This window comes from Nycticebus coucang, chromosome 18 (assembly GCF_027406575.1).
Source record: "Nycticebus coucang isolate mNycCou1 chromosome 18, mNycCou1.pri, whole genome shotgun sequence".
Classification (NCBI taxonomy): domain Eukaryota; kingdom Metazoa; phylum Chordata; class Mammalia; order Primates; family Lorisidae; genus Nycticebus; species Nycticebus coucang.
The window spans coordinates 12,530,258-12,553,519 of record NC_069797.1 but is presented as its reverse complement, the minus strand read 5'-3'; the positions used below and the strand labels follow the sequence as shown (position 1 = coordinate 12,553,519).

The 23,262-nt window shown below is 47.5% G+C and overlaps 2 protein-coding genes across 3 annotated transcripts; one reads left to right on the top strand and one right to left on the bottom strand.

The window, feature by feature from the left end:
- Positions 1-2,422: 2,422 nt before the first annotated feature.
- On the top strand, positions 2,423-15,064 carry MED9 (mediator complex subunit 9). Its single transcript, XM_053568462.1, has 2 exons — positions 2,423-2,698; positions 13,100-15,064. Exons 1-2 carry the CDS (start codon positions 2,481-2,483, stop codon positions 13,314-13,316), a joined length of 435 nt encoding a protein of 144 aa, XP_053424437.1. The 5' UTR covers positions 2,423-2,480; the 3' UTR covers positions 13,317-15,064.
- A 1,040-nt stretch (positions 15,065-16,104) lies between these two features.
- Positions 16,105-22,131, bottom strand: RASD1 (ras related dexamethasone induced 1). Of its 2 annotated transcripts, XM_053568457.1 has the most exons (3): positions 19,749-22,131; positions 17,512-19,699; positions 16,105-17,322 (listed from the first exon to the last, which is right to left on the bottom strand). In XM_053568457.1, the coding sequence occupies exons 2-3, from the start codon at positions 17,795-17,797 to the stop codon at positions 16,760-16,762; spliced, it is 849 nt and encodes a 282-aa protein (XP_053424432.1). In that variant the 5' UTR covers positions 17,798-19,699; positions 19,749-22,131; the 3' UTR covers positions 16,105-16,759. The 2 variants fall into 2 exon arrangements, with proteins under 2 accessions (XP_053424432.1, XP_053424430.1); XM_053568455.1 differs by having other exon boundaries at positions 16,105-19,699.
- Between the last annotated feature and the right edge of the window lie 1,131 nt (positions 22,132-23,262).

The following is a 23,262-nucleotide window of genomic DNA, read 5'->3' as shown; positions in this document are numbered from 1 at the left end:
TTTTTTTTTTTTTTTGGTTGCAGTTTGGCCGGGGCTGGGTTTGAACCCGCCACCCTCGGTATATGAGGCTGGTGCCCTGCTCACTGAGCCACAGGCGCCGCCCTATTGTTGTGTTTTCTAATGGCCATTCCAGAAAAAGAGTTCCAAAATTGCTTTGAAGGATAAACTAGGCACTGGCATTTGTGCATAGCTTCCCACCTTCTACTTGGAAGGTGACCATAGTGATATTCAGCAATGAGATGAGTTTTTTCTAGGATGAGTTTGCTAACTTAATTGTCAAACCTTGTATATTCTCTGTACACATCAATGGAGCCTTTTTTGACTTTTAACGGTGCAGTTATAAACACACATTTGTTGTGGCGATTTCAACTTTAATGAAACCAGCACAGGCAATATTTTCTGACACCTGCTTGCAACATTAAAGTCAGCCTTACTGTTTGCCACTAATTATATTAACTATTTTTAGGGCAAACTGTCAATGTACCATACTTGTTAATGCTTCCTACATTTCAATTTGTTTTCTTTAGCTATACCTATCTATACTTGAAGTGGTTTTTTTTTTCCCTGAGATAGCCTCATTATTCTGCCAACAATAAAGTTGGGGATTTTAATTAAATTGTAAAACACACTGCCCAGGGGAGATAACATGCAATTGCCATAGGGATATTGTTGATGAATATTGGATTGCTTTTTGAATTCTGAATAAAAACCTACTTAAAATTGTGAATCATAAAGTTACAGAACTGATAGGGATTCAAAGTATCCTTAGTGTTGGTTAAGACCACAAAATTGGTGTAAGGTAAAATGTGTGACCCTGGGGCCAGTATCTTAACCATTGTAATCCTCAGTTTCCTCATCTTAATGGGAATTATAATATCCATTTTCTAGAGTTGTTTTGTGGATTAAATGAGATAGTGACCGTAACTCTGTTCTTTATATCTACTTTTCTTCCATGGTAGTATGGTAGTTAACTACAATTATTACTATTATACTATCATTCTTTCTCCAGGTGATTCCAGGGGCATACAGTCTCTCCAAGCACATCTGGCACTATTCCAACAAGTCTTCTCCATTCTCTACCAGGACTCTTGAACTCTTCCTTTAAATGGAAAAGTCCATGGTTAAAAGGTAGAAAATGCTGCACCCCCTCCCTCTCTTTGCTCTCCATCTGGGAGTACAGGGCAATTCTTGCTGAAGAGAGCCATGCCAAGGCCCACTACTACAGTGGACCCTCCAACATTCACCTCCCTCTCCTGCCCTGCTCCCCAGAGGTCTGCTCCGCATGCCTCTCTCAACTCACCTGAAAATATCAGCACAGCTGCTTTCTCTGGGATCCCTGCTTCCCACTCCTGCCCTGAGGGCTCCTGTTGATCTTGCCACCTGATGGTGGGCTTTCTTCTCTTTTCTTCTGTTCATGGTGCTGTACTAAAGAAGAACCGGCCAGCTCTGCCAGTTGATAGCTTTCCTAGCTCATGTCCCCTACTCCCTAGGTAAGTTTAGGATAGGTGTCCCCACTGCCAGAAATTTACTACACAGCCCCTATGTCATAATTGTTTTGAAAAGCATAATCATAAACTCCCTTGTTTGGCCTGGGTCCAACATGACTTTTCAAGCTCAGCCACGTATGTGAAGTTAGAACACAGTTTAGTGTTGACCCTGAACTAAATGAGATTTTAGAGGTGAGGAATAAGGAACTAGCCCAAAGGTATGGAGAACACCTGAAGTTGGCCTTTTTGTAGGATATGGCGTTCATTCCTGGAACAAATCCCCTCTACCTTGCACTGAAAATGAGTACCTCTTCCCCACCAACCACACACACACGCATTTAGCCCAGCACCTGCCATCCCGCAGATGCGGACTAAATGTTTGTTGAGTGTAATTATTAATTCCTCCCTCTACAGCCGGGAGCAACTTGGAGGGACAAGTGTCCCTGGGGCTCAGCACCAGATCTCACACTAGGGGCTCTTTTGAGGTTTGCTGCTCTCCTCCTGAAAGCCCGCGTGGCGCAGGAGCTGGAGGTTCTCAGCGAGCGGGGAGCCCAAGCCTCACTCACACAGGCGCTGAAAGCGCAGTCTACGCTCCCGCAGCCCAGGGGGTTCTCAGCCAGACTTCAGCCGTCTGGGCCGAGCTGCGCCTTATTTATTTCAAGACTTCCTATTAGTTGCTGTGGAGCCTTTTTCGTCAATGAATAGGAGTAAGAAGACATTTCTGAAATAAATATCTTATTTCTCACTATTGAATAATTTAATCTTGACTCACAACCAAATCCAGGCCACACCAACCCACCCACCAGCCCATTACCTAGCAACAGCATGCCCGGCCCCAGCCCTCCTCCCGCGTTTCTGCCCCGGTGCGCATGCTCAGAGCCTTTATCTAGGTCCCACCCCCGCCGGCGCGCGGTGGTGACGTTGAGTCAGCGACGCATTCGACTGGTCGACCCCTGGAGGCCTGGTTGATTTGACTAGCAGAGAGAGTCCGCCATGGCTTCCGCTGGTGTGGCCACTGGGCGACAAGCCGAAGACGCTTTGCCGCCGTCGTCTGAGCCGCTGCCTGACACCAAATCGCTGCCGCCTCCTCAGCCGCCGCCACCTGTCGCTGCGCCTCAACCTCAGCAGTCGTCCCGGCCTCAGTCACCCGCCCTCGTGAGGGAGGAAGAGAATTACTCCTTTTTACCTTTGGTTCACAACATAATCAAATGGTAAGTGCCTGAGAGAGGACCAGTCATCATACTCCCTCTCGCTTTCCGTCTCATCCGTTTCAGAGCTGCCAGAGGTCTGGGGCACGCTCCCATTTCACAAGCTGGAAGATTGAGACCCAGAGGGGAGGAGACCTTTCCCAAAACCACAGGACAGTCTGTAAGTTCAACAAACGCTTTGGGGCCCCGAGTGTTGCGATATTCTTTAAAATGAAGCCAACTTAAGAGACTCAGTGCACAGACTCTATTGTCCAGCTGCTCGAGTGTGCATCCCTGAGCCTCAGTTTCCTCACCTTGGTTCCTTTTTACAGCAGATCACTGTTAAGTGCTATCGCACGTACACCGGGGAGCTAACTCCCCACCCCCACCCCCAAGAGCTGACCAGTTAGAATGGGAAAAAGACAATCTGGAATAACCTATAATTCAAGAGATTGAAAGAAATGGAATGGTAATGGGAAATATTGGAAGAGACAAGAATACAGAAGTTCCCCCAAATGCTTAGAGCCCCATGTACTAACTTCCTTCTAACATGGTATAGTCTTAAAGGAAGTGGTTGTCCTTTTGGCCCTCATTCAGCTAGGTATAAAATCTCATGCTTGTAATTTTTTGGTTTTTTTTTTTTTTTTTTTTTTTTTTTTTTGAGATAGAGGCTCACTCTGTATCCCTGGATAGAGTGTATTGGCATGATTACAACTCACAGCGACATGAAACACCTGAGCTCAAGTGATCCTTCTGCCTCAGACTCCCAAGTAGCTGGGACTACAGGTGACCACCATGACTCGTGCCTAGTTTTTCTTTCTTTTTTTTTTTGAGACAGTCTTACTATGTCACCCTCAGTAGAGTGCTATGATGTCACAGTTCACAGCAACTTCCAACTCTTGGGCTTAAATGATTCTCTTGCCTCAGTCTCCCAAGAAGCTGGGACTACAGGTGCTTGCCACAACGACTGGTTAAAGTAAATTAAAAGAAAATTACCATTCCAGTCACATTCAAGTGAATATTAATGTTCTCTTTGATATTTTGCTCAAATGAAATTCCTACTCAACACCAAAGTCTTGATTCTTAATGGCCCAGCTTTTCAGTTTGGATAAACTGGAATCCTGCTGCCCTGCTGCTGCTTTTCTTTTTAAGTGATTGCAAAGCCTTTGTTCTCACATTACACCCTGACTTCATTTGGCTTCACTTGGTGTGAAAATACTGTCCCTAGAGTAAGGCTGACTCTGTTCTGTGTTCATTAGCCCATGATAATAATCACAAACAAATGCAAATGCAGACTTTGCAATTCCAGGGCTGTGCTGGATTTTAAAGGTGTTGTCTGGATTAACTCCGATATACTGGTCTTAAGAAAATGTGGAAAAACGAAAGCACGAAACATGCACATTCACAAAGACAAGTCTTGGATCCTCGAGAGTATACTCTTGAGCCCATAGTTGGTTTGGACTGGCCTTATAAACGGGGCAGTAAGTTAGAGAGAACAGGCTTTGGACAGTCCTAGATTCAAAATGTGTACTATCATTTGCCTTAAAAACTTGGTAAATACTTAACCTTAACAACCTATAATCTTCTTGTCTCTAATATATTAATAATGGACTTCAAAAGATGGTTCAAATTATAGTTCTGTTAACGTACTGGCTAGGTGACCTTGGAAAGTTAACATAGCTTCTCTTAGCTACTTTTTCTCTTATAAAATAGAAATAATGATAAAGTCATTGGATTGTTGGGAGGTGTACTCAAGAGCGTATCTGTGAAAGATTGTGTGGATCACATGTGCTTTTCTGTTCCCTCTGAGAGGGGTATGCAGGAATTTTTTTTTTAAAAAATCACAACGGAGGACTGAGTGCAGTAACTCACACCTGTAATCCTAGCACTCTAGGAAGCCAAAGCAGGAGGAGTTTAGGTGTTGGAGACCAGCCAGAGCAAGAGTGAGACCCTATCTCTACTAAAAATAGAAAAATTAGCCCAGTGTTATAATGGGAGCCTGTAGTGCCAGGTACTTGGGAGGCTGAGGTAGGAGGATTGCATGAGCCCAAGAGTTTGAGGTTGCAGTGAGCTAGGTTGAACTGCCATCTAGCCTAGGGCAACAGAGTGATCCTGTCTCAAGAAAAATGTAAATGTAAATAAAACTTCTAAAAAAGAATGGCGCCAACAATGAATCTTAAATTAAGAGAAGGAGGGAGGAAGGATGCTGTAGGAACAACAGAGGTAAAGACATGGAGCATCAACTCATGAGGGTCAACTCAGCTTGATGATACTGAGCATAAATCGAAGGTGTGAAGAGGGAGACAGGAAGGGAAGGCTGGGGAGGAGGGAAAACACAGATACAAAGGGTAGCTCTTTCTCTTGGGGAGGAATGGGGAGCTAGTTAAACTTAAAGGCTGGAGAGCCCATTAAGACAATGCCCTGAGGCAAGCCTGGCAAGAGGAGATGAGGGCTGAGACCCTGTTCAGTCCCCTGGAGTGATTCTTCCAGGCCCTAGATCTCTTCCTCTCCTGTAACTCCCCCTTCTTTTGTTTGTTTACCCCTTTCCTAAGAGATGAATGAAGAAGTAAAACCTGAAGTAGTGAATTCCGCCTTTCCTGTTTTCATAAAGAATTCAGAATTCCCTACTTCATTAAGGTTTTAAAAATATTATTTAATAAAAGTAGCCATTACAAATTCAGATGTAAAGCCAAGTATAAAATGGAAAAAGGGTTCTTGCCTTTCGGCCGGAGACACCATCTTCCAGTAATTCACCAAAATGATAAAAACAAAGGGAAAGAGGAGAGGCACCCAATACATGTTCTCTAGGCCTTTTAGAAAACATGGAGTAGTTCTTTTGGCCACATATATGCCAATCTATAAGGAAGGTGACATTGGGCGGTGCCTGTGGCTCAGTCGGTAAGGCGCCGGCCCCATATACCAAGGGTGGCGGTTCAAACCCGGCCCCGTTGAACTGCAACAAAAAAATAGCCGGGCATTGTGACGGGCACCTGTGGTCCCAGCTACTCGGGAGGCTGAGGCAAGAGAATCGCTTAAGCCCAGGAGTTGGAGGTTGCTGTGAGCTGTGTGAGACCACGGCACTCTACCGAGGGCCATAAAGTGAGACTCTGTCTCTACAAAAAAAAAAAAAAAAAAAGAAGGTGACATTATAGACATCAAAGGAATGGGTACTGTTCAAAAAGGCATGCCACACAAATGTTACCATGGCAAAACTGGAAGGGTCTACAATATTACCCAGCATACTATTGGGATTGTTGTAAACAAGTTAAGAGCAAGATTCTTGCCAAGAGGATTAATGTTCGTATTGAGCATATTAAGCTTAAGAGCCAAGATAGCTTCCTGAAATACGTGAAGGAAAGATCAGAAAAAGAAGGAAGCCAAAGAGAAAGGTACCTGGTTTCAGCTGAAGCACCAGCCTGAAGCTCACTTCAGAGAAGCTCACTTTGTGAGAACCAACAGAAAGGAGCCTGAGCTCCTGGAACCCATTGCCTATGAATTCATGGCATAATAGGTCTACAGCATAGCACGCAGGATAACCAGGAGACCCCCATCTAACAGTAATATAAGGTGCTGAATCCTATTCCCCATGAATTCATGGCTTAATAGTCATACAAAGCTTTGTCACATTCAATGGCAAGGCGCCTCCCTGAGCTACTTGAACCTTTTCCCTATGAATTCATGGCATAATAGGTATTAAAAATAAAAGCCTACTACTGTAAGAAAAGAGGATTCTTTCCCCCAAGTCTGCTCACCATTAGTAGCCACTGTTAATACTTTCTTCAGTTTCCTTCCAGGAATAATACATGCATGTCTTTGTAAAAAATTATATAAATTTAAATTTTATAAATGAAAAACAAGAAAATTACACAAATTGACATCATGTTATACTTTGCTTTTTTCACTACTTAGTCTTTTTGGGACACCTTTCCATACTGTATATGAAGATCTGCCTCGTTAAGGAGGTTGCAGAGAATTGCCTCTTATGGATGCACATAATTTATGTAACTAGTTTGTTTATGGACTGTTGGGTGTTTTTCTAATTTTTGCTTTTACCAGCAGTGTTGGAGTAAGCATCCTTGTATTTGAGTAAGTTTATGATGAGGTAAACCCTTAGCAGTGAATTGCTAGAGGGTACATGTATCTTTTATTTTGATAGCTGTTGCTAAATTTAGAGCACTGTCTTTTTAGTTCCTCCAAAATTAAGTCCTGTAGACTAGACTGTTTCAGTTAACCTGAAAAAAATCTATTAACCTAAAATGACCTATAAATCTGCCACCCAGAATATATAAAAAAAAAGTTGTAGATGGATTCTCTTGGAATCCATAAATATAAAACAGAAAGTGAGCCTCTCCCTCCTTTCCTCCCAGCTCCCTCCCTTGACTCCGAACTGCATAATATTGCACCTTATGAATGTACTGTCATTTACCTAAACAGTTCCCTGTTCAAGGACATTTCTCTGTTGCAGTCAGTGCTATCTTGGTGAACTCTTGGGAGTCTCAGAAGGATACATTTCTAGCAGTAGGATATGTGAATTTAAAATTTTGATCACTATTAGCAAATTCAGAAAGAATGCACCAATTTATACTTTCACCAACATGTGTCTTTCCCCATATTTTTGCAATCACTATTAAACTTTTAACCTTGGCTAGTCTGATAGGTCAGAAGATAAATTGATCTGTGTCTTTTATTCCATTGAGTAAAGCATCTGTTCATACGCAATTTGATGTATCATTTGTACTTCTTCCCAATAGAATGTTCATTTTTCTATTATGTCATTCTTTTTATGAACTTGTTACACAGTGAGGAAATGGTGTTTTGTATGTCAAAAATACAAGTTGTGGCTTTTTTTTCTTCATTGTTCATGGTCATGATAATTGTTTTATTCATTCAGAATCATGTAATTGCACAGTCAAATTAAGTTTTTCCTTTACAGCTTCTGAGTTTTGGTCCTACTTAGGGCTTTCCACTCTAAAATTATAGATATTGAGCCCTTTTTCCTAGGACTTTTGTGGTTCCATTTTTTACTTTTTAATTCTTTGATATTTGTGGAATTTACTTTGGTAAAAAGAGTAGGTGGTACCAGCTTTTCCCCTAGTTAGCCACATCTTCCCACTGCTGTTTTATTGAATCTTCACTGCGTGCCCTGCTTGAGTTGCTGCCTTTTTCGTACACTGAATTCCCATGTGTTTTGCTTCCGGACTCTCTGTTCTTCTCCAATGCCAAACTATTTTAGTTCTTGTATCTTCATGATAAATTTTGTTGTCTTTTAAGCCTAGTTGTCTTCGTCTTGCTTTTAGTTAGTAGAACATTTTTTCTTTAATCTGTTTCTTTATTTCTAAGTCTGTTGATACCACTCACTGGCCAAGTCTTCTATCCTAGCTTTTTATAATCACTACTTACTTAGCTTCTTTGCCTTCATACTTTCCTCTCTCTAATTCATCCTGTGCATGTTATCAGATCAATTTTTCTCTGCCTCCTGTTCTCCCCAAATTGAGCCCAAACTTTTAACCCTCCATTCAAGGGTCTCTGCAGATGATGTTCAAGTTCCCTGCCTGACCCATCTAACACAAAGCCCAGAGAAGAACCTTCTGTTGCAAGTTCCTTTGGGTGGGTGAAGTCTTCCAGGCTGGTGGGCCCACCAGCCTTCTGCTAGGAGTGCCCACAGAAGTGCAGCATGGAGAGCTCTTCGAGCCAGAGCCTCCCCTGGGCTCCAGGGCCCTGTCTCGCTGGATAGCCCCAGCAAGGACAGTGCTGCATGGAGTTGGAGCCCATTTCTTCTCTCCTCATGTCTTTCCCGTGGGTGAATGATTAAGACTACACATTTGTTATTTTTAAGGAGTGAGGAAAGGGAAAAGAAAAATCTCATTTTTATGCCTATCAGAAATACAAACCATAACTCTTTGAGACCTTTCTTGGTGTATGTAGAAGCTACATTATAAAAGTACATATGTACTAAAGGAGGAATGAAATGAGGTCTGCTACACAGGAAAAGCTATCATTTTTTTCCTTCACACTTAGTGATCTAACCAGAGGCTGGAACTGAGTGTCCCAGCCTAGGCATTCTGAATTGTGGTGGTTACTGCCCTGCTTTTTTTTATGTTTTGGCCCACATAGAACCTTCTGTCAGTATGGATACTTTCAAACAATTTTTTAAATTAAATGTTTCAATTCTTTTAGTTGCCTTGGGGCACTAGGTAGAGAGGAGCCCTCCTTGCCACCACAGAGGCAGCTGAGTGCTGAGCACACCATGCTGTCCTGTACCCTTTGAGCTTGGCCATGCTGCTTCAAAGAGTCAGCGTGTTGAAGCAGGTCAACAAGATCGCTTTCATGGGAACAGGGTGTTACCAGATGGCTGCTTCCCACATATGTGTCTATTTTCATCTGCCTGGTCCTCCACACCAGCTGAGGCCTGTTCCTGGGTTGTACAGGATATGGCCCACAAAGAGCCCACATCGGCTCCTAAGGGTGGTCTGCATGCGGTAATGCAACCCTCTGTCCTTAATTTCCTTCCTCCTCTGTTACATCCCAGGGAAAAGGATGGTGCCCACAGGAGGGGCATGTCGTAGATTGTGGAGGAAGCATTGTAAGACTGCTCAGCAGCTTCTTCACTCCCCTGTCTCTGCCTTTCCTTCTGTTCCGTGTAACTTGCCAAGCTTCTGCTGGGCCCCACCAGGCAGGTCCTGAAGGCAGGCCTCCATCTTAGTCTGCAGTTCCTCAGGGTGCCTGAAAAATTTACACAGGGAGGATTTAGACCTGTCTACTTGGGAAGGCTAGAGGCAGTTTGGTGCTTCTGGGAGGTATTGTCTTGGGGTGGGAGCCATCTGGGATTTTAAAGCAGCTAGTAACCTGCTCAGACTTGGGTTTCTGAAGGCAGGTGGGGCAGAAGGTTTAGGAGGAGAGGAAAATCTGTTTCCACAGAAAGGCAGTGCAGTAGTGAGGTGGCAGTGGGTGGACAGGAGAGGTCTGGAGGAGGTGGATGGAGTTGACAGGACTGGTAGCTGGGAGAATAGGAGGCATACAGGAGTAAGTCTGGGAGGACAGCCTTCTAGCACGTCAGAGGCAGCCAGTGAGTCTACTCCAGACATTTGCCACCTCCCCTTGGTAACTGTGGGAAGGAGGGAGCTGAAATTCAGGACTGAGGACTGGCTAGGGAAATGTTCTCAGCTTTCAGAGGCAGGAGTGCATGAATGGTCCTAGGCCATGTCTTTTCAAACTCCCTTTAGTAGCAGAGCCTTTTGTCACTATTCCCTAAAAAGAATGTTCTTCACATGTCCCTTAGAACAGATGGAAGCAAGGGTATGAGGTTCAAAGCCTCTTTCCCAAAGGCCTCTCAGGTCAGGGCAGAATTGGAACAGAGATGTGGAGATAGCTAATAGATAAGTAATAGCCAGTGTTGGCCATGGTCACGTGGAATGTATGTCAGTGCAGGGTTTTTGGAGGGCATTTTGGTGATATCTGTCAAAAATGTAAATATATATAACATTTGACCCAAAATTCCCACTCCTAGGGAATTACCAAAATACTTGCATAAAGTGCATACAGATAAACTGTGTATAAAATGTTCCTTGTCATTCTGATAAATGGCAAATATTCCAAATACCCATGAACAGCCAAATAATTTAGCTGTATAATCATATATGTATTAACATGGAAGAAATCCCAGGTGGGTATGGTTCCATTTCTGTTAAGTAACAAAACTGTATTTGTATGTTATTGTATATTTCAAGGCTGTCTGAAACAGTATACACCACATATTGAAGGTTTTATCTCTAGGACATGGAATTAAAGGGACTTTTCTAAGCCTTGGATGTCTTGTCATCTTTGAATTTTTTTCCTCAAACACTTATCACTAATTTAAAAAAATTGGGGGGGGATAGAAGAGAGCCACTGGAGTTAGTGCAACGGGAGGAGAGACTAGGGGCAGAGGAGAAGGCTGGGAAGGGCCAGTCCCAGGGAAAGTCAGCTAGACAGAGTGGGGTGTGAGGCAAGGGGGTCAAAAGTTTTGAGGAGAAAGAAATGGGAAACCAAGTCAAATGTCACTGAGAGGTCAAAAGAAATGACTGTCAGGGTTGGGAGGAGGTGGGGATCAGGGGATTCTTATTGCTTCAAAGTTACCAGTGCACATACCACACAGTTGCTGGCCAGTTTGCATCTGTACTCAGTTGTCCACACTTAGAAAAAATAAAGAAAATTGAGGCATGATTCTCAGACCCACTCACCTAAACCCTGTGTAGTTTGCCCATGAGTCTGGTGACACAGATAGAAATGTCTGTCATCCAAGTGAGGGGTGCTCTGAGGATCACCCCTAGCAATAGTGTTTTTGTTCAAAAGCAGGGTAGGTGGGCCAAAAGTGTGTAGACATTGCTTGTTTGTACAATTTTCATCCTTGACCTAGTCACATTTTTTTCCTTCCTTCTAAAATTGGCTGATGACTAACATTGAACACAAAGCCAGGCCCATTTAGAGCCCTCTGCCTTTATTCACTCAGTATTTGGGTTTGTCCCTTTTCTTTTGGCTTGAATATTTCAGTCATTCTGGCTTCACCGGTGCCCCCTTGTTTCACAGTGTGTTTTAAAGAGCGTGTTTTCCTCGCTCCGGGAGTTCTGTTTACCAGTTGGGGTGGTTGAAGAGCTTGCACAGGGGCCTCTCTGTGGGCTGCGAGGCCCCCTTTCATCTCAGCTCCCCTCCAGGCAGCTTTTCAAATGCTCCTTTTTTATTAGGTGAAGATCATCTCCTTTCCAGAAAGTTCACCAGGTGAAGAATGAGCAACCCTTGAGATGTGAGAGTTTTCAGAAATGAGCGTTTTAAATATGGCCCACTTTTAATAGTCAGAATTAACTTTTCTTTGGGGCCATGTTATGTTTGCGTCAAGAACTAGATTATCAAACTTTCTTCCAAATTTCCGTTTTTTGTATATTTTGCTTTTACTGTATCTTTTCAGAGGATATGAATCCATTTTCTTAAAACTATACTTTAATTTTAAAACCTCCTTGGGACTTAAATTCATAAGAATGTGTTATCATACATGCTGTCTAGGTATGATGATTTCACAAGTCCAGATGGTTTCTGTCCACATTTGTAGATCAGGGCTAAACTGAAAAGAACTAAAATAAGAGATGTTCCTTATTTGCTTCCCTCCAAATATTTTCATTTCTCATGAATACCAATTATTCCTCCTAGAAACCGAGATAAGGTATATTATTAATTACATCTCTAAGTTAAGAGCATCAAATGACAGGAAATGGTTGGCTAGCTATTGGTTCCTAAAATAAATGACTGTTCGGATCTTCCCTCTGAGTTTAGAGATGTTAATAAACAGCAAGCAGGCCCTCGTGGCGGTCGGGTCTGCTGGGCGGGAGATGTAACTGATGGATCTCCAGGGAGATGGGTTTTCTGTCTACGTAACCAGATGAAAACTAAATGTGAATTAGCATTATCTGTGTTGAAACATCCCACCAGGGATGAACATTTATAAACGAAATAAGTGATCACTCACAGTTTTTTACTAACCTCAATGGCTACTTTTAGAACAGCTTACTGGATTGGCTTTTATAGTCTCAGCTGCTGCTTTTCAAAAGCTCATCCAGGTAAGCAACTCAGAGCTATTTCCTTAATCTTGGGTGAGGTTTTTTGTTCTTGTTTTTAATTTGGTAGTGAGGGGGGAGCATGGATCTCTACGTAGCTAATAATAGTTGTGAGATGAAGTGAATGATCTGCTTTGAAAATGAGCTTGACCTGAAGGCAAGGAGTTTACTTTGAGTATGGTGGGAGAGAGTCTGTACCTATTGAAAATTTTCCAATAGCTTGTAACTAATTTAAAATTTGTGAACAGCTCTGTGGAAATTAGTCTATGTTAACAGGCTCAAGCAAGCATCAAAACATCAGGTAAAGTTATCTTTCTCTTGCTAGTTTTAAAAGTCTCCTATTTGGCCTGGAAATTGCTCAAATTAGACAAAATGTCGTATTTCAGCAAGTTTTGTTCGGCATTTGTCACCTAATGTTGGCATTGGTTTGTGCATATTATTCAGCACACATTTATGAATGCAATTGCTGAGGATTTTTTCAACAAATATATCTTGAGTGCCTGCAGTGTCCAATGCACTGGGCCAAGGATAGAAGGACATCTGTGACAAGGCAGACAGTTCCCACCTTTGTGGAATAACAGTTGATTGTACTAAAGAACAGAGTTTTAAGTGTCCCTTCCTGTGCGAGTGTGTCAGGCACTCGGTTCTCTTGGGTTATAGCTGCCTATGAAGGAAGTGGTCCCTGCCTTCTGGAGGTACATAGTCTAGTCAGGGGCAGGCATATCAAACACAGCATTCTTAAAGATACTATAGGAGTGATGGCTGGTTCTAGAGAGTGTACTAGGGAAATGAGATGTGGATCCCAGTGTGAATGCTAATGACTGCCTTCTGCCCCCTGCAGCATGGACAAAGACAGCCCAGACATTCACCAGGACCTCAATGCCCTCAAATCCAAGTTCCAGGAGATGCGAAAGCTCATCAGCACCATGCCTGGCATCCACCTGAGCCCCGAGCAGCAGCAGCTGCTGCTGCACAGCCTCAGGGAGCAAGTCAGGACCAAGAATGAACTTCTGCAAAAGTATAAGAGTCTCTGCATGTTTGAAATCCCCAAGGAGTAGAGTGAGGCTGACTTCAGGAATGCCTAAGAAAGAAGGGAGTGGCAAACATCTTCCCACCCCAGTGCTCCCTTGGAGTATGGTTCCTTTAGACCCCAGCTGTGAACCTCAGAGCCAGCAGGCTGCTTGGTCAGCATTGACTGTAGGGAGCCAACAAACTAGGCTCCTTTGGGGCTCCCTTGTGTCTAGATGCTTGACAACTTGAGTCCCTGCTGGTGGCAGTCGGAATGTTCGTGGAGGCTGGGAAGTGTGGAGGACTCTGCCCTGCCTCTGGGGAGGAGCCTCTGCTGTGTGTGTGCCCTCACTGGCAGAGCTGAAGAGCACAGTGGGAAAGGAGGCAGCTCGAAGCTTCCTTCTCTCCCTCTCCTCCCACCCCCAGTATGCTCAGAGTGTACCAGGTACATATTGTTCCTATTAACTCCAGTTTCATGAAACATTTGCATAGAATTCACTGAATGAATTAGGCCTGCACTCATATGGGGTGCATTTCATATGATAAAAGAAGGCTGTGAGAGAATGAACATTGTTTTGAAAGGTCAGAGGGGGACTTTTTCTCCTGAAACAGTTTGGTTCCTTTTATGTTTTAGCCAGTGAATTGAACTGTATCCATGGGGAGTATCAGCCCAGAGCCCTGCCAGGCAGCCCCCACTTCCAGGTTCCCTACCTCCTCCAGGTTCTGATATTCAGCTCATGTTCCCTTCATCTCCTGTCATCTTTGATTAGTGCCCAAGAATGGCCAAACCACTTCATATCCACAATGCTTCCTGGATTTGGTGAGATGCTGTCTTTCTGTGCAGGTTCAAGCCAGTTTTCCAGCGAATAGATCTTCCCTCTTCTGGCATTTTAGTTTCACATCGACCTGGTTTCTGGTTTAAAAAAGTATTCCCCCCCTCCGGCCTTCTCACTTAAGAGTCAGTAACATTTACTGCACTGTAAAGGGTTCATGATGCACTTTTTGTTTAGAGAAAAGGCCTGTCTAAGTAATAGTTCAGAATGGTCCCTCGGCAGGGTGAAGTAGACCTGGAAGTTGCCCAGCCAAGTTCTAGCTCTTCAATGTTTATAAACTGCCCTTGTTCTCTCCCAGCTTTTCTGATTTCTTCTAGATAGGACATTTTATTTGTGTGCTGTCCCCTTGACTGTCAAATTGAGATAAGAGCAGTTCTTCCCTTGCCTCTTAAGGATAAAGTGAGAAGTAACTGAATATTGTTTGCGTCTAGAAACAAGCACATAACCTGTGCTGACCAGTCCAGGGGCTTAGCAGCTGCCTGCCAACTGACCTCGTTGGCAGGAGTATTGGTTGGAGATGTTTTTAGCAGAGTTCCAGTGGTGGTGACCTGCAGCCACCTGTCAGAAAGAGTCTGGTGTATTAGGAAGAAGTGTGTGTGAAGGAGATTAGATTTCAGTGGCTTTGGGCAGAAAAGCAGACTCTGAATTTAAGTGGATAGTCACCTTTTAGACCAGTTCTATCTTGGGATTATTACTTAACTGAATCAGTTATTTTCATGAAATTTCAGAGTAGTGGGCAAGCCACTCTTAAGGCTCTGCCCAAATACCATGAAACACAAAGCACATAAAAATACAAGACCATCAAGGTCTTTCTGCAGTGCAAGACTGAAATGGAGAAAGCCTCCTCACAGAGGCAGAGAGAGATAGGACCTTTCCTGTGTTCCAGTGTTTTGAATTGTGACATTTTCCAATTGTATAAAATTATACAATTGTAATCTTATATAATTAAAAGAACTTACACTCTGCTCTCTGGATGCCATGGTTTTTGTACTGAAAAATTCACAGCAGGACAGCTCTCAGGTTCCTCTCATTGCTCAGGCACAGAGGGGAGCTTCTGCTCCTTTCCTGCACCCCAGTACACACAAGCGACACCAGCACTGTCCCCAAGGGCAGTTTGCCAAATGGCTCATCCCTGTGCCTGCCTGTGGTAAGCCCCTTGGGCTGTTGGGATGCATGCCTTTTGGTGATTTAAGGAAGTTCAGTCCTGTAGGGAGTTGCCCTCACTAAAGAAAATTGAAATTCCTTCCCAGTGTTGAATGTCTTTCACAGGGCTGATCACCATCTCAGAGCCACCAATTGGATTACTGGGTGGCAGGCGCTGTGCTACTTTGACTACTTTTCAAACATCACAGTCCTCACAGCAACCCATGCAGACAGTGTTCTCTGTATTCCTCCATGGAGAATTTGGGGCCTGATGAGTAGGGCCTGCCCAAGTTTGCAGTTACTAGTGGCAGGTAAAGCTGGTCCCACTGAGAGGGAGACAGCAAGGTGAAGAGGGCGCTGGAGCTCACGCTGGGGGTGGCGGGCAAAGGCCATGGGAATTGGATTTCAGCATCTCCAGACAGTGAATGTGGCAACTCAGGCTCCATTTCCCTAATTGTGAAAGCAGGGCCTGAGTGACATCTTTCTGTAGCCTGGGCCCACTCTGAGTCTAGTGACAAAATGTCCAAAAGTTCCAGTGGCCCTTATACTAATGGGGAAATAGGAATGTCCTTTCAGAAAATAAGGCCCCCGTGTGAATTAGCCTAGAAAACTAAACAGGTTGATGGCCAGAAAGATTTCAGCTTTAGGGAGGACCCTAAGATCCAGCAAGCCTACCCTGAATAGGAGGACTTAGTCTGCACCTGGAGCATCTCCCCAGCCATTTTTCCTGTGGTGGCTGAAGCTATTTTCAGCTGCCAGGGTTATATTCCTGTTCTAGGGAAGGTGAATTCTAATTCCACGGAAGCAGAAACCCAGCCTCCTCCCTTCTCAGCATTTCTAAACACAAAAACCAGTCTTCCATTTTAAATTATTTTATTTTAAAAAACCAACAATAACTTTAAAGACCTCACACACACACACAAACAGTATAAACACCTGGAAAAGATTTTGTTCATGTCCACGTTGACACCAGAACTACTATTAAAGTGCAGGTTTTATGTTTTGTTTCCCTTTATGCAATTTCACTCACACACATGTAAACAAGTCACTTGGTATGATTTGACCCACACCCCCTTTAGTTTCCGGAGGGTAAGGGCTTGCCAGCTATCATGGCAACCCAGAATCACAGATGAGATAATGCCCAGCTGTCCTGACCCTCAAGCAGGACAGTTTCTTGAAGCCTAGCAGTGGCTAATCCACTCCATAGGGTCCCTTCCTACTCTCATGCTTAGGTTTTCGCGAGAAATAAGTCCACGCTTTGCTGAGCCTTTGCCCCCCAAGTCGCGGAGGTGGTGGGCACCGATGGGGGAGATGGGGAGGAGACCCAGTCCTAGCCAGTTTTCTTTCCTTCCAGAGCAGATGACTGTCGCTTGTCCATTCGGTGGCGCTTCCCCGGGTCGCTGGGAGGGAAGATGCATGCGCTCGCTGCGCGGACCGGGGCACATAGGACTGGCGGACGGACTTGACTTTTAAACAGAAAAGGTCGTCAGACTGTGTCGCCAGCGCGGCAGCGGCTCCTAGCTGATGACGCAGCGCTCCTTGTCCTTGGCCTGGGAGCCACCCTGGGCCTTTTCACGGATGTACAGGAGGTCGCTGTGCACGCTGGGCCTGCGCGCAAAGGGCGCCACAATGCCAAAGGCGTCTCCCAGGTCGCGTCCGCCACCGCAGCTGCTGCCAGCCCGCAGCAGCTTCTTGTTCCGCAGCGCCTTCTTGTGCAGCACGTCGCAGTACTGCACCGAGACCTTGCGGTGCAGGTCGGGGCTCATCTCGCTCGGCAGCTTGGCCATGGCAAAGAGCGCGCGGAACATCTGGTCCAGGCTGCTGTTCTTCTTAGCTGAGATCTCAAAGTATGCGCAGCGCTGGGGGTCATCGCCCACCAGCTGCTCGATCTCGCGCTGCTCCACCTCGCGGTAGAAGTCCCGGTCACCCTTATTGCCGCAAATGACCAGGGGCACGTCCACGTCCTCCTTGGTTTTGTTCTTAAGGCAAGACTTGGTGTCGAGGATCTGCTGCTTGAGCCTCTGCACCTCCTCGAAGGAGTCGCGGTTGTCCAGGCTGAACACCAGGATGAAAACGTCTCCTGCAGGGGCATAGGGAGCAAAAAAGGAATGGGTGAGGGAGGCTGCCTGGCGGACAAGCCGGGTTGACTCTGGGGCCGCCGGGGCTCCAGCTGCCGCGTGGGGCGCGCGGGGCGCGGGCCTCTCCAGACGCCAAAGGCAAAACTCCCGCCCTCCCACGATAGTAAGGCTCGATCTCCCATCCCGCTCACCTGTGAGGATGGAGAGGCGCCGCATGGCGGGGAATGGGTGGTTGCCCGACGTGTCCAGGATGTCGAGCTGGTAGACCTCGCCGCGGATGGAGTATAACTTACGGTGGAAGTCCTCGATGGTGGGCGTGTAGGCGTCCTCGAAGCGGCCCGTGAGAAAGCGCGACACGATGGCGGTCTTACCCACCTTGGACGAGCCGAGGATGACCATGCGGTAGCAGTTCTTGGCCGGGATGCTCAGCTCCGAGTCACTCGGGCACATCTTCTTGATCATCGCAGACAGTTTCATTGGGCAGAGGGGCCGCGGGGGTGAACGCCGGACCGAAAGAAGTGCGGAGGGCACGCGAGTGAGCAGCCGGAGGGATCTGCGCCAGCTGTGCTCTATTCAGGCTCCGGAACACCGACCTCCGCACACAGACCACTAACTCCGGTAGGTCTGCCCGGCTGCCGCGCTTATATTCAGCCTGCGCGGCGTTCCCGCCCCGCCCCACCATGCGTCACGCCCCTGGCCCCGCCCCGCCCCGCCCCCACGTCCGCCTCTCGGCACCCGCCGGACGCGGAATCCAGGGTCGGGTCGACACTAAGCGCCAACTTCGCTTTCCCTCTGCACCCAGCTCAGCGGCCGCAGGGGCGTCAGAGTTCTGGTCTGGGCTGTGCCTCTGATCCTCTGTGACTTCGGGCAAAGACCCCCGTTCTCGCAACACGCCCGCACCTACACTTACTTCACTTTGTTTCTCTGTGTCCCCAGAGAATAACCATAGTAATCCAATAACGGCAGTGCCGTTTGCTGGGAGATTGAGAGGACCGTATCTCTGCCAGACCTCCGCACAGAGCCCGCCCCGGCCTCCAGCCGCTGGCGCCCCCAGGCCGGCGCTAGTTCCCGGTAAGCCACTGCCCGGCCGCGCTCCGGCCGCCAGAGGGCAGCAGACGCTCCGCCCCAGCGCAGCGCGTAGGGTTGCAGGCGAAGGGCTGCAGGCAGGACCTGGAGGGACCGGGCACAGGCCTTGGGGCTTCCAGCAGGAGTATTCTCCCACCCCTGTGCTCTTATGCAGGCTTCAGCCTGCTCCTTTCTTTCAACCAGAAATGCTCTGTGCCGTGGTGGGCTCTGCAGCCACGGGGCCGCCCCCATCCTTTTCCTGTTGCCAGCTCCTAAAGGGTCCTCTTTGGCCAGGCCTAGGCCAGGGTCCCCACCCCTCTGCCCCAGCATCTTGGGCGTTTACATCCTCGTTTTCATAGTTGAGGGGGCTGGCACTCAAAGCCAGAGTGAGCCCTTGAAGGCTCAGGGAGCACACCATTCTGGAGGACGGAGATTCGGGTTTTGTGACTGGATGATCAAGTGCAAACTCCTAGGAGCCCAAGGCCTGGTAAACACAGGAGTAAATGACCCATGAGGCCTGGGCGGGGGTGCTCAGCAGAAAACCAGGTTGACTAGTAACCAGGAGTGCGTGGTTGCTGCTGGACACAGTAGGTGTCTGGTGCCAGCTAGCCCCACTGAGCCCAGTCAGGGTGCAGAGCTGCTCCTGGCTGTGACAGTGTCTTGCTTTGGCATGTCTGATTTTAGGAGAAACCCAGAGAGCCATTAGCTGCGCCAGCCACCCAGGCCATGGTGCTCTGTGGGCAGTGTCGTGAGTGCCAGTGCCCATCTGTTTGGGTGTTTACAGAGGGCTTGTGGGATCTCATTAACCTGAAAGGCTCTCAAAGGGCATCTCATTGACCCGTCCACTGGTAACCCAGGATTACAGCCAAATTGCACAAGTGCCCAGGGCCACCATGAGCCTGGGAGAATGCCACTTGGGTGCCAGATTCTGTTCTAAGTGATGCCACCTTTCCCAGGCAACCTGGAGGGGTGGGAGCTATTACTCTCCCCATTTTATAGAAAGAACTGAGTCAGAGGGAAGTGACTTGCTTGGGATCTCACGGCTAGTTACTGTTGGGCTGAGGCTTGAACCCCAGCCTGCTGGCTCTCGGCCTACTTCCTCCCTTCCCTTGCTGCGTTCCCTTGCCATACTCCAAGGTGCTTGCTGCACAGTCTCTGCCTCTCTCTCAGGCCTCACGTTTACTGTCAGATACGTCAAACACACACATCACATAGTGAACACCCAAGGGCTCACGAGCCAGATCTAAGCTACATCAGTAGCTCCAGGCCTGGCTCTGATCCCTGGTAGAATTTATGCAGGAGTCGTCTGACAGGCTGGCAGGTACTGGGACCTCACCATTCTTGGTTCTTGCCCCATTGACACTCTCTTCCCCCCCTTCCCTGTCCATCTGAGGCAAGTGTCTGCCTGAATCTGTGGGAGGAAGCTGAGCCCCTGCCCCTACACAGGGCTGCAGAAAGGGCCCAGAGGGTGCAAGAGGGAGGTTATTCGAGGCAGGGGTCTGCAACACCCCCAGACTGAGTGACACATTCCTCCACCTCCAACAAGGTAGACCCCACACAGCCATTCCTTCCAGGCCTCTGTTCCCAGGAGGGTCAGTTTGATACCAAGTAGAGGGCCGGCCGGTGCCAGGGCCATGTGCAGGCCTGCTTCCTGCCACTGCTGGGCCTGCAGCCAGCAGGGTGTCTCCATGTTGCCCACGTACACAATAGGCACGTGCTATTGCGCAGCAGGTAATTCTGTGTCCTGTGTGTTTGGGGCAGGAGGCAACATGCACCACTTAGAGGCTATGAGCCTGACTACAGATCTGACTTGCAGCATAGCAACTTTCCTGCACAGAATGGAATGGAAATTTTAAAATATTTGACCAAACGTTGGGGGTGGCCCCTCAGGCAGGAAATGTTGGCTACACAGTTGGGTCTAGAGGCAAAAAGCATTAAGAAGTTTCTTGTAAGTTGGGTCTTAGGAGTGTGCTGGGTAGGGCCCATCAGGGCTCTGCATGGTTGTGTCCTGAGTTGGACCCCACACAGAGTCCAGAAGCAGACCTTCCTAGGACAGGGACTAAGAATGCCAATGGGCCCAGGTGCCACTGAGCCAGCCTGGGCCTGTCCCTCCTAGCTCCTTGCACAGGACGTTCTGAGGCTTATTTTTGTCCTATGTGACCCTGGCCTTTGGCCATCTCCTGAAGAGAGGAAAGGGGCTAACCAGAGATGGCTTTTCCTCCCCTTCACCAACAAGCTCCCTTCCTCAAGCTGAGCTCCTATCTGGTAGTTTCCTCATCAGTGATGAACTCTGTTCTGAAAGATCACAGCAGACCCTTCCAGCAGAGGCCTGCTCAGCCCAGAGTCCCTGTGCATGGTTCAGGATACTTGGAGCTTTGTAGGCCTGACCAGGCCATCAGTCAGAGGCAGCAGCATGTCCTCAAAGGCTGCGTGTGCAGAGAGTGAGCTCCCTAACCCTAGGGGTAGGCAAGCGGAGAGGCAGAGATTAAAGCATTAGATAAAGTCAGATTAGATGCCTCTTGTTGTCCCTCAAGAGACAATGTCCCTGAGACATTCTGAATTCTAGAAACCAAAGACAAAGCCTTGGAGAGCTCCATGGGCAACGAGGGTGGCACTGTTGCTATGTGCATGAGGCAGACATGGTGGGACCATGAGCAGATGAGGGCTGAAGCTCCAGAAGCTGTGTGCGGGGTGGAGTTGGCCCTCCTCACAGTCTCCTGACTAGAACTGAAGGAAAGGCTGATCTGTGTCCTTGGAGGGCTTAGCCCTGCAGGGGAAGGCTGGTGCCAGGTGGGGAAGCTAGACTTGTCCACAGGGCTCTGTGCTTAGCTTGCCCAGCAGACCATGAGGGGTGTTTGGCCCAGGGAGTGTGAGGAGTTGGGTGCTGGGGCCTAGGTCCTCTCACCCACTTGAAGAAGCCCTCCTGAACTGGTCACTAGGCCTCTCTGCTGCCAAACAGGAGATGGCACCAGCCTACATGGTAGTCATGAGATAGCAGTCTCTCTGGCCCACAGCCACCCTGTCCCCTTCCTCTCAAGTATTGCAAGTCAGATTTAGGGAGATAATTGAGCCCCTCACTGCCCCCTCACTGTCCCCAGACACAGCAATTTCCCTAGCACATGTCAGCCTTTGAGGTGAAAAGAGATGAACATCAGACCAAGCAGCAGGGAAGACACATGGGGCTTTCCTGACACCCCTCAGGTCACCCCATAAAAGTTATTCTGTCTCCAAGGCCAACTCATCTGGGCTGGACCTGGCAGCCTGGGCTTCAGAGCAACATGAGTGTCATGGCCAAACATCCTGCAAATGCATAAGTGTCCAGAGGCCCCCAACCCCTTCTCCTGCCCCGTAAGGGTGCCCATGGTTGACACTGCTTAGTTGTTCAGAGGCGCTCCTTTGGGGCACTCTGAGCTTGTTCTCACCCCAGGGCCTTTACACATGCCATACTCCTATGCCTGAGGACTCTTCCTTCAGTTTGCTCCCTTTTGCATTTGGTCTTGACTCAAACATCCTAACCTCATAAAGTCCCCCCACCACTACCACTGTGGCTAAAATAAATTGTACTTCCATAATTATGTCTCTTTCAAAACTTTTGGTGTACTGTTTTTTACTATCAGATCATTTCCTGGTTAATACTATTCAAACTGCTGAGTTTTTCTTTAATATTGAGGATGTATTAGTTTGAATCATAATAATACTATTTTTATAGTTAGAAATGGTCAATCACAGCATTGGCAATTTTTTTTTTTTTTGAGACAGAGTCTCATCCTGTCACCCTCAGTGGAATGTCATGGTGTCACAGCTCACAGCAACCTCCAACTCCTGGGCTTAGGCAATTCTCTTGCCTCAGCCTCCCGAGTAGCTAGCACTACAAGCGCCCGCCGCAAAACCCAGCTATTTTTTGTTGCAGTTTGGGGCCAGGTTCAAACCCGCCACCCTCAGTATATGGGGCTGGCGCCCTACCCACTGAGCCACAGGCACTGTGCTCAGCATTGGCAATTTTAGTTGCTTCAATCTGATATAACTTATCAGGCACATGGGGCTTGATCAACGCTGAGGGGAAGTGCAAAAAGGGGAAGTATAGCTTTAAGAAAGTTCCTATGTGTACACCTGCTGGACAGCACCAGAACCAAGTGTGGGGCTGTTTCTGGCTCCTGAGGATCCCTGTTCTCCCCCTGCCCCCAACTAAGCCAATCCTCATCACTACAGGCTGCACTGCTTTATGTCTGTGAGATCTGGCCACGTGTTACCAGCCACTCATTACTGGCCACACAGTCCTTGCTACAGATAGCACCTTATGTGAACAAACCACAATGTATGTGTTCACTGTCCTGCTGGTGGCCGCTGAGGCTGCTGGGAAGCCATGTGATCTGTGTCCCTGAGCACCACTTTTGTAAGGAACCCAGAGGGGAAATTACCATTTGGCTCCAGTGAGATGTGAGATCTGGGCCCAGGATCTTTGTAAATGTCCAATCAGGCCCAAGGCCTTGGACCACTGGGTGTCTGGGTAGGGCCAGCCCCTAGACACTATCCCATGCAGCCTCCTGGGCATGAGTGAGGAGCCCAGGAGCCAGAGGAAGGAGTGGTCAGCCTGAGGTCACCAAAGGAAGTAGGGGGGCTGGAACAGGCACAGGCCTCTCCCCATGGAGCCCCAATCCCCACAGGTCCTTTGGGAAGCCCCTTGCTAGACTTCAGGGCCAACAGAGACCCTGAGAGAGATGCTGGCCAAGGCTGAAGAGCTGAGGGCCTCTGACATCTGCAAGACAGGGCTCCCTGACAAGCCCCAGTCAGGGTCTGGGAGTTCTGGAGATGATGTGTGGCCCAGCCACCAGCAGAAGAACCAGGGTCAGCATGTAACATGGCAGCACTGGGGCTAG